This window comes from Mixophyes fleayi, chromosome 9 (assembly GCF_038048845.1).
Source record: "Mixophyes fleayi isolate aMixFle1 chromosome 9, aMixFle1.hap1, whole genome shotgun sequence".
NCBI lineage: Eukaryota > Metazoa > Chordata > Amphibia > Anura > Limnodynastidae > Mixophyes > Mixophyes fleayi.
The window spans coordinates 118,419,095-118,434,070 of record NC_134410.1 but is presented as its reverse complement, the minus strand read 5'-3'; the positions used below and the strand labels follow the sequence as shown (position 1 = coordinate 118,434,070).

The 14,976-nt window shown below is 43.5% G+C and overlaps 1 protein-coding gene across 1 annotated transcript in view; it reads right to left on the bottom strand.

Annotated features, from left to right (window-relative positions):
* LOC142101094 (nuclear pore complex protein Nup214-like) overlaps positions 1-14,976 on the bottom strand; it is a 40,504-nt gene that overhangs the window by 16,333 nt on the left and 9,195 nt on the right. The window contains 13 exon segments of the mRNA XM_075185241.1: positions 2,201-2,281; positions 3,711-3,781; positions 4,311-4,477; positions 4,814-6,056; positions 6,529-6,690; positions 10,001-10,127; positions 11,221-11,287; positions 11,552-11,658; positions 11,913-12,016; positions 12,168-12,231; positions 12,995-13,065; positions 13,885-14,083; positions 14,362-14,513. Coding sequence (XP_075041342.1) covers positions 2,201-2,281; positions 3,711-3,781; positions 4,311-4,477; positions 4,814-6,056; positions 6,529-6,690; positions 10,001-10,127; positions 11,221-11,287; positions 11,552-11,658; positions 11,913-12,016; positions 12,168-12,231; positions 12,995-13,065; positions 13,885-14,083; positions 14,362-14,513 — 2,615 coding nt within the window.

Below are 14,976 nucleotides of genomic sequence, written 5' to 3'. Positions count from 1 at the left end.
TCTCGGGGTAGAGGGGTTACGAAGAAACGATGAGGCATGGGGCCCAGCAGGTCTATCCTGTACCCCCTTGATATAATGCCCCGAATCCAAGAGTCTTGGGAGGACGCTGTCCACTGTTTTAGAAACAAAGACAGACGACCTCCCACTGGCGTCCCCTCCAGGGGAATCGAGTGGTCGTCAGGACGCAGGCTTCTCCTGGGTCTTGGAGGCCTGGCGCCTGGCCGTAAAGGAGGATCTCCCTCTAGAAGAGGAGCCTCGAGCATTAGGCTGTTTACCGCTAAATGACTGTCCTCTGGACAAGGAGGACCCCCGAAAGGACTGACGAAAGGAGCTGACCCGGGGGTTCCGGCTCCTACCAGGGAAAACCGTCAAGGAAGTACTTTTGCCCCTTTTTGCCTGGGAGATCATAGTATCTAATTCCGGACCGAACAAGCCTGCTGCTGAAAAAGGAATAGTTTTGACGGACTTCTTTGATTCCGCATCACCTTCCCAGGATTTCAGCCATAGCGTCCTTCTAGCTGAAATAGAAGCCGCCTGAATAGAGGATGAGAGGGCCGCTGAATTTTGGGCCGCCTCATAAATGTACCCCGATGCCTCCTTCAAGTGCAAAGCCAGGTGGAGTAAATCAGAGTCCTGTAAGGCCTCTGCTAGCTGGTCTGCCCATACTTCCATGGCTCTAGCAACCCAAGCTGAAGCAAAAGTGGGTCTAAAAGAAGAACCCGCAGCCGCAAAGATAGACTTCAGCTGGGATTCAACCTTTCGGTCATTGGCATCCGGAAGGGACGCAGAACCAGGAGCTGGAAGTAAGGTGTGTTTTACCAATCGGGCTATGGGAACATCCCTTTGGGAATACTCTCCCAACGTACAACATCTTCCTCCTGTAAGGGATACAGGGAGAACCTTCTGGGAACGGAGAACCTTTTTTCAGGTTGTTTCCATGCTCCTTCTGCAATGTCATTAAGTTCTACAGAAGGGGGAAAACGGTTAGCCTTCCTTTTGGCCTTCTAAAAAAGACTTCTGTCTCTAGGGGAAGGATCCTCCGGTTCTGGGAGGTCCAACGCCTGTCTAACCGCCAAGACCAAATCATTAATAAATTGCCTTTTTGAATTATCCTCCTGTTCCGAAGATTGAACTTGGTCAGAATCGGAATAATCTGCCCCCTCATCCTTAGAAGATTCCTCAGAATCTGAAAGGACCCTAATAGGATTATCAGATCTAGGTCTCTTTCTTTTAGTAGACGGGATGTTTGGTGACTCAAGCAACAAGTTAAGCTTATTCAAGCCCTTAAGGAAAGCTGTAGACCATGTCGTTTCTGTAGGGATAGGGGTTTGGCCTGAAAGAGAAGAGGAAGGTCCTGGTAAAGACGTTCCAATGGACCCTGTGGTAACAGGGAGGCCCAGCTGAGTGCTATTATTATTATTACTAGCCACCGAAGTAGCCATATTAGATAGCAATTGGTTAGATTGTAAAACCATCTGAGCTAGCGAGGAAACCGACTGTGTCAGGGAGGCCACCCAGGCCGGCTCCTCCGTCAGAGGAGCTGAGGACTGCTGGTTTTTGTTAATCTAGCAGGGGAGAGGGAGAGGGAGAGGGAGAGGGAGAGGGAGAGGGAGAGGGAGAGGGAGAGGGAGAGGGAGAGGGAGAGGGAGAGGGAGAGGGAGAGGGAGAGGGAGAGGGAGAGGGAGAGGGAGAGGGAGAGGGAGAGGGAGAGAGAGAGAGAGAGAGAGAGAGAGATGTATGCAGAGAAAAACAGAGTTAAATAACAAGTAATCAACTAATCTATATAATAAAAGTTGAACTTGTAATGGTTAAACACAATATTCATGTAGGCAAGTAGGAGACTATAATATAAACCTTACTAGCCTACTTATTTTACACAGAAAAAAAAAAAGATATATGTGTTTAATAAGCTGATACTTAGCCCAGGGGCCACAAAGGGGAGAAGTCCACAGCAGTTGTCCTGTGCCTGCTCCCTCAGCTCTGCTCTCTCTTCCCGGGCTTCTTCTTGGCGCCAGAAGACTGGGATAAACCCAGCACGTAAAACACATCACATTTACAATACACCAGACCCAAATTTATACAAACACTTATCTCTTCCAATTTGTGTGTGGAGGACGATAGATCCAGACACATTACTGTTTCACTTTCAAATCAGTAAATATAAAATTGTGTCCTCTGTACATTTCTTTGGTGCACGTACCTCGTCCTTTATTCCAATTAGAATAGGATTGCTATCTTTCGCAGCTTTCACCCGATTGTCAAATGAGGTGTTTTCTAGAGGCTGCAAGGAACAGAAGACTAAATTAGACGGGCACTAGTAGCCAGTATGAGACATTATCAGACATGAGCAACTAATTTCCTTTATAAAAATGTATTATTTTAAGTGAGATTCTTATTATCATGGCAATAAATAATAAAATGTAAATATTATAGTAATAATCGAATGTTCATATCAACAGAACCAAGAATATTAAAAAGATATAAAAGGATTTATTTACAAAAATAAAATAACGCGCCTATAACATGCTATATCTTGCTCAATCCTGAATGAAATCTTAAAAAAGTCTCCCTATGAACAGATAGTTTATCAGAGTACAGAGAAAGGAGTGGTTTAAATTAATGACAACTCAATCATTCTTAAATCTGTATCTCATTCGTCCAGGGTATCATCTAGACTGGTCCTTTGGGAATGGTTTACTACTCGGCATTCTGCACTAAGGACATACAAACTGAGAACATACTAAACAAAATAAACATTTGTGTATTAGTCTCTCTTACAACGTTATATAGTATCGGAAATCAACAGATCTGAATGAGGTCACCTTGTAAGGGTAGATAGACCTTTACAATTTTAAGAAAATGTGCACCAAGAATCTAATGGTTTTTTTCCTATTAAACAATGATAAGTCTGGAATCACCAACTCTTCTGTATCCTAAATGTTAACCCACTGTTATCTGACATGACAGAAAAAGATGAGGAAACAGACAGTGAAGCTACATGACATAAGACCACACAGAAAGCCCCCCCCCCCCACGCCGAAAATCCCAATCTATGGGGGAAGATTCAATTCCCTGCGTTGTTCTTTAGAACAATACGGAATGCTCACAATTACCATTACTACAATATTTGCTCGCTTGGTAATAATGTGCGCCCTGTGTTGTTCTAAAGAACGCAGAGAATTGCCCCTAGATATTCCCTGCATTAAGGGTACTGAGGAGAGAAGCAGCAGTCTCCATTGTGAGGAAAGACCCGCTAAGGAGGAGATTGAAATTTGAAGGGTTAAGCTCCTTCCCCTGGGCCCAGAGCACTAATTAACAACCAAGAGAATGGACTCCTGTAGTGCCAGAAGTGCCCAGTGAGGGAGTCTTTACATACAGTGCCTCACCTGACCAACTTCTTGGCACAGCAGGCTCTGTACTGTTCCTCAGGTGCAGACCTAAGTTTGAAACTCCTCTCTTTTGTGCTTCTTATGCCTGCTATTAGCAGCAGTATGGGGTCTGTTATAACTGTGGCAGTAGTGACCGGTTCCCCATGTGAAAGCAGTCCTACAGAGAGCAGAGGGCGGCTGTAGGAGGTGCAGGACGGCACTTCCTCAACAACCTCCCAGGAACAGTTTAAACTGTGTAATAGCTGCTGCAGCGGCAGAATGTAAAAATAAATTAATAAATATACCTTAATGAGACACCAGCACAGAGAGACCCACAATTACCTGAGATGGTGTCTGCCTTGCTGCCGGGGGATCAATTTTTGCTTGGGGTGCAACTGGTGTAACTTGTGCAACTGCATGAACAATAAAAATGTATCAATACAGACAGGTCAATGCATGTACATGGAGAGAGGTTAAAAAACAAAAAAACACATTTGTGAGCAGCTGGATCTAACAACAAAGAAAGTTAAATACTGTTTTACATAAGCGAGGGAGTCTTTATTCACCAAAACCTCAGCTCCCCTTTGGGGCTAGATTTGGGCGAATACCACGAAGGGGAAGGAAAATGAATGACAAGAAAAGTCATTTAATGCCCCGAAACACTTAAATGTGGAATTATAATGTAATAAGGTCACTATGCCTTAACCCTATTTGATCTTAGTATTCTTATATTTGATTACAGGAGACATTTTAACCCGTATTTTACTATTCTCTGTACTATTTTGTTAATTAACAAAACTATCATTTTAATGATATATTGGGTGATTTAGTACCTTTTGAGAATTCATTTTTAGGTATTGTATGAATATCTAGTCTGGGCACCACTCATGTTTTTTTTGCACCAACGTGTATGTTCTGTACATAATGCGGTTGGTGATTTACCATCTGCAAAGGGCCTGCCGGGAGGCGTTGCGGTCTGAGATGGGGGGTGCGCGGCACTGCCACCGGCAGCTACTGCAATTGTGGACTTGGCTTGAGAGGTGAATGAGAAGTTCTGGGCACTGGAAGCAAAGCCGGGCATAGCCTGTTGTGGCTCCACAGCTCCGAACCTAGAGTACAAAACAGCATTGTCAACATGAGACATGGAAACACAGTAGACAAGCGCAACATGAGCAAGTCAAAATAAAATGACTAAAGCTGAAAATAGCTAACCCTATAGGGAATAGGATGCCAACGTTTTACTTCTATGTTAGAGCACAGGTGGTGTTTATATTCAGAACATTAACAATTGACATAATACTTCAATAACTCTGTTCTACCCATAAGCTGCCTTTGCACAACGCCTAGAAAGCAATATAGGTCATTGTGGTCATTATCCAGATATAGAAACGCCCCAAAAAATTCTATTAGTACAAAACAACGTGATCACTAATAGCTGTACGTACTTATCTTTGAGGTTCACTTTGACAGATGATGTGGGTGCAAAGCTGGAATCTGCTGCTTGGCTGGAACTATTTGTGTTGTCTGGCTTTGAACTAGCAGCCCCAAAAGCAACAGGTGCCTGCATTGAAAAAGAAAACGACTGGGAACTGGGTTGCTTAGCTGAAGTCCCAAATAGAGATGACGAATTGGCAGATGTATTTGTGGCAGAAGCATTGGGAGGTATGCCAAAACCCTGTTGAGTAACTTGAGGTTGGCCAGCGAGACTTGTGGTATGAACGCCAAAACCTGGTGCAGAAGCTTGGGGTTTGCTAGGGGCACTCGTAGCAGGAAGGCCAAAACCTGGTCCAGCAGCTTGCGGTTTGCCAGCAAGACTTGTGGCAGGAACTCCAAAACCTGGTGCAGTAGGTTGAAGTTGGCCAGTGAAACTTGTGGGAGGAACTCCAAAACCTGGTGCAGTAGGTTGAATTTGGCCAGTGAAACTTGTGGGAGGAACTCCATAACCCGGTGCAGTAGCTTGAGGTTTGCTAGCGACACTTGTAGCAGGGAGCCCAAATCCTGGTGCAGTGGCTTGGTGATTACCAGGAAGACTTGTGGCAGGAACGCCAAAGCCTGGCGCAGTAGATTGCAGATTGCCAGCAAGACCTGTGGTAGGAACTCCAAAACCTGGTGCATTAGCTTGAAGTTGGCCAGTGAAACTCGTAGCAGGGAGGCCAAAACCTGGTGCAGAAGCTTGAGGTTTGCTAGGGGCACTTGTAGCAGGAAGGCCAAAACCTGGTGCAGAAGCTTGGGGTTTGCTAGGGGCACTCGTAGCAGGAAGGCCAAAACCTGGTGCAGAAGCTTGGGGTTTGCTAGGGGCACTCGTAGCAGGAAGGCCAAAACCTGGTGCAGTACCTTGAACTTGGCCAGCGAAACTTGCTGCAGGAACGCTGAAAGCCTGTGAAGTAGTTTGAAGTTGGCTAGCGAGACTGGTGGCAGGAACCCCAAAAGCTTGTGGAGCAGCTTGAAGTTGGCCAGAGAAACTTGAGGCAGGAACGTTGAAAGCCGTATTAGCAGCTTGAGGTTTGCCAGGGAGAGTAGCGGCAGGAAGGCTGAAAGCCGGAGAAGCAGTTTGAGGTTTGCCAGCGAGACTAGAAGCAGGAATGCTGAAAGCCGGGGAAGCAGCTTGAGTATTTCCAGCAAGGCTACTGAAAGCTGGAGGAACGCTAGGAGGAGATACTGCATGTCCTTGGGAGAAAACACTGGATGCTGCAAAAAGAACAAAGACAACAAATATGAATAGACTGATGCAATCTTTTGTCTGTTCTGTGGATCACAAACATCCTCAGCACGGAGATTTAATTAAAAGCCGAGAAACACAAATGAACTAAAAAAAACCAAAATGACATCAAAAGGAGTTCAGCACTTTGCAATATATATTTTAATTGCCCTCTCTTTTCTAGCAGAGTACTTTTCCAACCCATTGATTCTCCATCATTTCTTATATCAAGAAGGGTCCTGGCACAACCATACAGCCAGAACGGGCGCTGAATGGAGGAGCGGGCAACAACTGGCTCTCAATTACAGCTACTACTATCTTTCCTGCTATGTAGAGACCCAAGCAGCTCCGCATGTGCATCAGCAGTGCTTCCAGCTCAAGGCAAGAAAATGTTGGGGTCCAAGTGTTAATACATTTTTGCTATTTGGTTCCCCTTGGATAACAATCAATAAACCCACATACCACCAGACTGAACTTGGCGCTCTCCTTCCATGGGGAGCTGCTCCAGGAGTGTGGTGAGAGATTTCACACCAGGGTTTAAGTTGATCGCATGAAAGGGACAAAGGACACCATCTGTGGAAAGCATCAGAAGTATCGGAGAAGGAGGCAAGATCTTCTCCTCACCTGTAGGGAACAAGAAAACACTTAGAGGGAGTCATGAAAACTGTTGAAATTTGGAGGCATTTACAGCAACATGGGTTGAAGGCATCAAAAATCCTTAAAAACTACAGCAAACTAAGCACTAGCCCAGGGTTTCCCAAACCCAGTCCTCAGGGCTCCCCAACAGTGCAGGTTTTCCGGATCACATGTGACATAATGAGGACCACCTGTGGATCTATTACAATGTGTCAGTCAGTAATGAATACACCTGTGCTCCAGCAAGGAGATATGGAAAACCTGCACTGTTGGGGAGCCCTGAGGACTGGGTTTGGGAAACCCTGCACTAGCCTATTGGTTAATTTACTGTGGCTAACCTAGTGCATGGAGGGCATGGGGAAATGTCACACAAAATTAGATACTGTACATAGAGCAGCGATTCTAGCCTTCACCTGCAGTCCCCAGATCATTCTTGATTTTTGCCTTGTTGGTTCTTTTCTCTGCTTTATGTCCTGCAGAGCTTCATACACAACCCCAGCTCTTATTAAAATTGGATTTTTATACTTGCTCTAAATCCTTTTCTCTGAATTAATTGGAGGTATAGGATTCTCTTCCAAGACTCTAGCACTTTAAATTTATTCACAATGATTTCTCTCCTCCCTCCCTTATAATCCCACAGTGCAGGGACTGAGTTTTTTTTTCTTCTAACCAAGCTCCAAGCCCCACAGGACAGCAACAAAGAGAAACTAGAAGAGGGAAAGAACACCATCATCTCTATAAAAAAAAATAAACCTAAAACTTTTCCAACAAGAAAAAACAACAACATTTGGCAATTGTCATCACAACTGTCTAATTTCACATGAGGTTGTCCCTCAGCCACCAAAGGATGGACCGTCATGACCATAGAGACAGACTGATGGCCAACGATGGTGCAACTTGTTCCACTTCAAGAAGAATCTAGAATGCCCTTGAATGAAATCATGCACAGTACACGGTTTGAAATTGGATACAACCAGAAATTTAAACAGTGATAGACAACCTGATGTATACTGCGGTCTCTGACCTTCAAAAGGGCCGCACATGGCCCTGAATCTCAGTAATTAGTTAAAACATTTAAATCACAGAAATAGACAACTATGTATAACAACATATCAGCAGGCATTTTATACAAGTGTTACAAGCAATAACAAACCAATCTGACAATAAAAGTAGGAAAAAGGTGGGAGCTGCCGGTGACGGCTCAGAGCTGCGCCTGTTGTCCCATCAGTGCAATAGAAACTTTACAACGTTTTTTTCTAAATTTATCTTGTGCTCTGGAAGAAACACCTACTGCCGTCAAGTGTGAAACTGCATTCTCAGAAACACAGGGGAGCCTCTGGGACGGGACCAGATTGGATTTCTGGTTATTGATAAAAGTTGAGGATCAACATATCTTACAAAAAAGCTAAAGTCATCACACCCTTAAGTCTTTAGCAGAGACAAAACATTATGAAAACTTGCGCAGCAGTTGCCAGACTAAAAGCAAGAGCCCATAAATGAAAGTTTTGTGGCCGAACCGCAAATCAGACCCATTTCAGTTTGGGATCAAAAATCGGTTTAAATAGAACCCAGACATCGGAATTATTATGCTTGTGGACAGTAAGGTGTGAATGGTGTCTTGCATGTGAAATTTTTTTTACCTACAGGAAAACTGCTTATAAAAAAATAAATAAAAAAAAATTGTGTCTGGAGTTCGATGAAATACCACCTGATCCACAATGGCCTTTAACCAGAAATCTGAAGTGGATCCAAACCACAATCTTATTAAAGAAGCAGACAGGCTCACGCCACTACAGAGGCCTGGTGAGTTAGATTGCCCGTCATGCAGAATTTGTGTCTGTCTACTTATTCAATGGGCTTCTTTGAAGATCAAGCCATTTTTCTCTGGATTGCCTGTTGGGAGAAGCAGTGAATTTTCTCTTGCTGGGGACACTAAAGGAACAAAAACGAGGTCTCCACACTTTAGGTAAACTCTGCATCAGGAAGAAACCGTTACCTCCCTGTTGTCTTTCTAATGATCTTATCCCATTCTGGGCTGATGAAACATCGCCCGAAATAAGCAAGGACTCCAGTCGTCTTAGGGTCTATGTCCCCCTCCCAGGGCTAAAGCAGATGGTATAGCAAGCAGAGACCACTGGAACAGAATATTCTGGCTCCAATTAGACCAGAATCCACACCTGCATCCCCCAAATATCCAAACGTCACTAATTCAGACTTGGGTCTCCCTGACTGCAAACCCTCCAAAAGTTGCTTAGATCATTTTTCAATGGCCTTATTAACCTATGCTAAAGCGGAAATGGGTCGCAGAGAGGTACCAGCTGCTACATAGAATTCATGAAAGTCTAAATGTTCAAAGATGGAATGGTGTTGGCCCTTTTGAAGGTTATAGGGCTACATATGCGGCCTTTGAAAAGTTACCAGGTTGCCCATCACTGACCTAGAGCATATGTTTACATAAAAAATAAAAACAAAACACTTCACATAGCCTATGAACAATCACAAAATAATTTTATGAAAATCCAAGTTGGATGCATGAATATCTTTCATACAGAGGTTTGACACAATATTCCTACATCAGTGTAACTGGAGCCCCACATCACTACATTATGGATCCTGTTACTTACACTATCTATGTCTCAGCCTGTGGCTTCTTGCTGCCTCCATTCCCCTCCTCACATCATGTCACTGCCCCTGTCACATGCAGTCCTGTCCTCACCAACACATCACTCATCTCCTGATATACTCTGTGCTGCTGGGGGACCCTGCACCTTCCACTTTATAACTCTCAGTCTGTGGCTTCCTGCTGCCTCCATTCCTCTCCTCGCATCATGGTACTTACCCACGCAGCCCTGTCCTCACTACCACAATCACACAAATGGACAGCTCACTGCCTCAGGGATGATCAGCACACTACTGCTGAATATTCTCAGATGCAGTGAGCATTCTAAATATCTTAAAACCTGCATTCACAGAAGAGTAAGCAATCATATGCGGTCCTCCGGCTATTTCATGTTGCCCATCTATGTTTTAGACAGTGTGTTGCCATGCTGCTTGCTTAGAAGAGATAAACTTTAAACACATCAAGCCTCAGTCACAAGAGAATCCAATTTCGAAATTATGTAAGCAATTGCTTGGTACAATATCGCTTGAAGGAGACATTTAACTTTGCGGCAGTGCCTAGTAATGATGTCCCATAAAATGATAATGTATAAGCACTTGTTTTAGCCTCTCCTCATTCCTGCGTTGCGTTCTTCCTGTGAAAGATACAAGTACACGTGAGCCGTGTAATGGTACGTACTGATGAATATATCCAGTTGGCTGCTGTAATCGACCACCACTCCCATGGGCAAAGTGTCATCGCTGTTATCGGTCACCGGCAGCTCTGCTCGGCCGGAGTCTTCCAGTAGCCACAGCTCCCATATGTTCTGTGGCAGAGAGGCACAGGTTCATTAACAGGCAAGCCTCAATGGTACAAGTTACACAGGTTATTAACAAGCAGATTAGAGATGAATAAATAGGAAAAGTGTCCCACCAATATGGACACCAGAGAGTCTCCACTTTATATCTCAAAGACTAGATTTGCCATTTTTGCAATACAGCCGTTGGTAGTCATTATATTGATGATAGAAATGGTGACATCGGATATCCCGGACATAACGAGAACAAAGGTGTAATTCCCCACAGAGTGAAATCTGCTTTTGAAGCTGTCACTATTAGTAAACAGTTCCGAATGAAGATCCCGGCAGGCTACAATGACGTCACTTTGAAGGGCCACACTATGATCCGTGCTGTTAAGCTGATAATTTAAGGAGGTGAAGGCTGTACAATGTACTAGGCTTTGTAAAGAACATGCACAGCCAGCGCCTCCTTAAATTACCAGCTTAACAGCATTAATCATAGTGTGGCCCTTCAAAGTGACGTTGAGATTGCTGCCGGGGTCTTCATTCCTCTGAACTGTTTGACATCTGTTTTTGAAGCTGTCACTATTAGCAGTCTGTGGGGAATTACACCTTTTGGTCTCATTATGTCGGGATATCTGATGTCACCATTACCATCATCGGTTTAAGGTACCCAAGCCAATACAGCGGTTATGCGGTTATTTTTTTTTAAGAGTGCAGGAAGAGATTAATGGATCCCGGAGGGCGGGGTAAATAATGTCATTGTACAAAAAGGTGATCCCTGCAAGTAGCCCTACTAACTCCATCAAAGAAGTCCTGTAACAAGACTAAGGACTAGATTTACTAAGCTGCGGGTTTGAAAAAGTGGGGATGTTGCCTAGAGCAACCAATCAGATTCTAGCTGTCATTTTGTAGACGGTACTAAATAAATGAAAGCTAGAATCTGATTGGTTGCTATTGGCAACATCCCCACTTTTTCAAACCCGCAGCTTAGTAAATCTAGCCCTAAGTTTATGCATCCATCCCTTTAATGCAGAAAAATCTCTAAAATACAACATCACATAAACAATTTAGACAGAAAAATTAGACTCTTATTCTTATTGAGCGATAGCAAAATTACCTGGTCGGGTGGCCTGGCAATAACACTGACTTCTATTGATGCTGCCGATGCCCCAAGTAGAATGTTCCTGAGAGAAAGAGAGTAAATGACAGTCTGCAACATTCTAAATGCATCATACTCAACTATCAAGCACTGATGAGGAGGATATGGATACTGGGGGCGGTGGTCCTCAGAAACCTTTATAAAGTGCGAATTACACTGAAACATGCAATATAAGGGATTCTGGTTCCATTAACTTCTTTAAGCTATACCACTGCCTATATGACAGTCAGACAAATCAGAGGGCACGGGGGAGAAAGCTCGGGGGATGAAGCTATCTGGCACTGCTCACCAGTCCTCCACGTGGTTCATGAAGAAATGATGTTGTCTCTCATTGCAGCTGCTGTAACACGTCTCAGTGAAGTTCAGGAAGCGCTCCCCTCGTTTATCCTCCTTTTTCTGCACCATAAAAGAGATTTATTAAAAACCACCAACAGACTCTGCAGCAATCCACAAAATAAATGACCAAATTAAAAAAAAAGGACGGGGGTGACTAGTCTAAATGTAGGGTCAATTATACAAAGACATCAGTTGAGTGAACATGAAATGATCTTGTAAAAATACTTAAACACGGAACTTCATTCATTACAAAAGGATCACGGTGTTGATTGTATTTAGCGAGTAAACCGAAGGGGAACTAAAGAGGGACTTACCGGAAGTAAAACCATCACAAGTTGCGGCGAGGTTTCCAAAGACCCATCGGCAGCTGCGTACACCACAGCGAAGACATACGTGCTGACCCAGAGGACGTCCAGCACTGAAATACAAAGCATTGTATACGTAGAAGGTCTCTAGAGCAATGGTTTATTATGTCAGATATCGGGCCAACATGAAATCTCTAGTCTGATCTGCAAGTACAACATGTGGAAAGAGAACACGGAGGTAGAATACAGCGAGATGTGTTTTACCTTTCACTGGGTTGTCTGAATCATAGAAGGAGGGACAGGGAATAGCTTTCTTCTCTTGTAGGTTCTGAAAAACACAGCACCGGGTTTCAAGAGTAGTCCAGTTCCACTGCCCACAACTGCCCTGCCACTGTAAGATGTGCCAACCAGTCTCTGCAGCCCACCACTGCACTGTGCCAACCAGTCTCAGTAGCCCACCCCCTGCAACCCGTACCAAGCAGTCTCAGCAACACAACTCGGCACTGTCATTGCAATCTGTGCCAACCAGTACCATCTCAGGTTCTGATTGGTGTCACATGGTCACAGTAAATTTTATGATGACTAAGAATGACTTTATTAAAGCCCCATCATATGCTAGAACATTTAATCTTCAAACTCTGAGGAACAAATATACCTAAGGAAATTATTAAAGGTTCTCTGTCCTTCTAACACTTCTGACCCGGGTGGTTTCACAGCTAGGGGTTTGTTTGTTTTTTAAAATGTCTCCACTCTAGTGTCACATCGAAGTAGTTTTAGGTTTTGGTTTTTTTTATGTCTCCACTCTAGTGTCACATCGAAGTAGTTTTGCTGATGTAAGTCCATCATAATCAACTCTGAGCTCCTTCAAATTATTGACACCTGCAATAAAGACCAGATGCTCCCCGACTAATGCTTAATTTGATATAGAAGTGGGTGCACTTGCACATCTGAAAGCAGACCCAGCACGTTTTGTTATACTGTCAGTGTCTTTATAGCCACTCCTCGTCCAGTGTCAAAGTATGAGCATATTGTGGATTGTTCTGTATGGATTGGTCAGGGACAGAGCTCCATTCTTAGTATAAAGTACTTACTGGAAGGTACTGTACAATGGTGCCATTCTGCTTGCCGATAGCTAGTTGTTTCCCTTTGGGGCTCCAGCACACTGTAACAAACAGAACAGTTTAGAATATTACATTACTTTAATTTACCTTCATGTAGTAATTTATAAATTCTGTTATAATATAACCAAAACAAGACCACTCTGTCAGTCATGATTGGGACCCTTAATGACACCTATAGGGGTGTCTTCGCTCATCCCTTCCATTTTACCCCCTCATACCAAAAGTATGTGATGTGGTTCTTTTATCCCCTTTGCTTCCTATTTGGGAAACCCTCACATTGAGATTGCTGCACAGTGTTGTGTATTTTGATGTTGGTAACACAGCACCTGTCAAACAAGAAATGTTGGTATCTCTACTCTTAAAGGAACCAAGAAATGTTCCCCAGTCCCTCCTTTTTTGGGAGAGAGTCAATATTGATGCGATCCTTCAAAACATTTTATTCTTCCTATCTGTTCCCTAACCTCTAATTGTCCTATAAGAAACAATACAATGCTATTAATCATAAAAAACATATTGGCAGCGATATGGCTGCAATCTTCTCTGAAAAGGATATGCCCAGTCTTGTACATCCCCTCTCCCCACACGTTCTGATCTACAATCCCTGAAGTTGATCTCTGCCTCGGGATTGGTCTGTTATCACAGTGAGTTTGTACTGCAGGAAAACAAACTATACCACTATAATCTTGTAACGTATGTAACAATACTGATAAGTTATTCTCTGCTACAATATGTACGTTGTATGTTATACCTTTACTGGCTCAGTTACAAACTCCACTTTTACACCAAATGATGTCCCGTTTACATCATACAACATGATGACTGTCACATGATTCTGCAGTGATCTACTCTCAGTGACTCACCTGAGGTCACACCCAGACTGTTCGGAAGGCCGGCATACAAACTGACAGCATCTGCCACCTGAAAGATGGAGATGCTGCCATCACTTAGACACACGGCCACCATGGAAGGAATCGCGGGGTTCCACTTTAGGTCTATGACAAAGCTGTCTGCTTCCTTCAACAGCCTCTCACAGGCGAAAGCTTCCTTTGGTTGCCTGGACTGTAACAGAGGAAACAATCAATATTAAAGATCAGTCCATACAACTATGTCTATTAAACTTGCCTGTAAAAACATTGCCGTTTTAAAACTGGCCGAATATCGACGACTTGCAGAACGCACAGATTGATACATTTACCCCCTAGACTCTAGAATAACTCTGGACAATGCTTAAACCTCACTAATTCATTACACCTTACTCAAAAAAGCACTTGGGTTGTTTCCATGTTCTTATACTCACGGACAGGCAAGAAATCACAGAGATGAATCTAGACACATACCTCGTTCACTAGTGTTCGGACATCATAGAAGGAGATGACAGAGCCCAGTTCACGGCTGGACATGCATATGGACAGTGTAAGGTTATCAGCGCTCAGAGCCACGTGGTGCACAGGAAAGTTTGTTCGTACTTCAATCCCTGGGGGACCCACCGCTGCAGGGGTAGAGACACAATATTAGTCTCGATCTCTGTAAGTAGAGATCATACTACTGTACTCCCAGATGAATCTCTTCTGCTTTTAAAAACAAGCATAAAATAGTGTCACTCACATAGAACGCTTGGAACTTAGATTTACAGTGAATATTATAAATATACAATGTTATATTTTACGCATACACACACAAGAGACAAAAGGAGTATATTTACTAAACTGCGGGTTTGAAAAAGTGGCTACAGCAACCAATCAGATTCTAGTTATCATTTATTTAGTACATTCTACAAAATGGCATCTAGAATCTGATTGGTTGCTATAGGCAACATCTCTACTTTTTCAAACCAGCAGTTTAGTAAATATACCCCAAAGAAAACAAAGTCATCCGTGAATGCAGAGCACTCATTCTGAGAGCCCCCAGTTTAAACACCACATATACGGTCAGTTTTCTGCATTTGTAGAAAA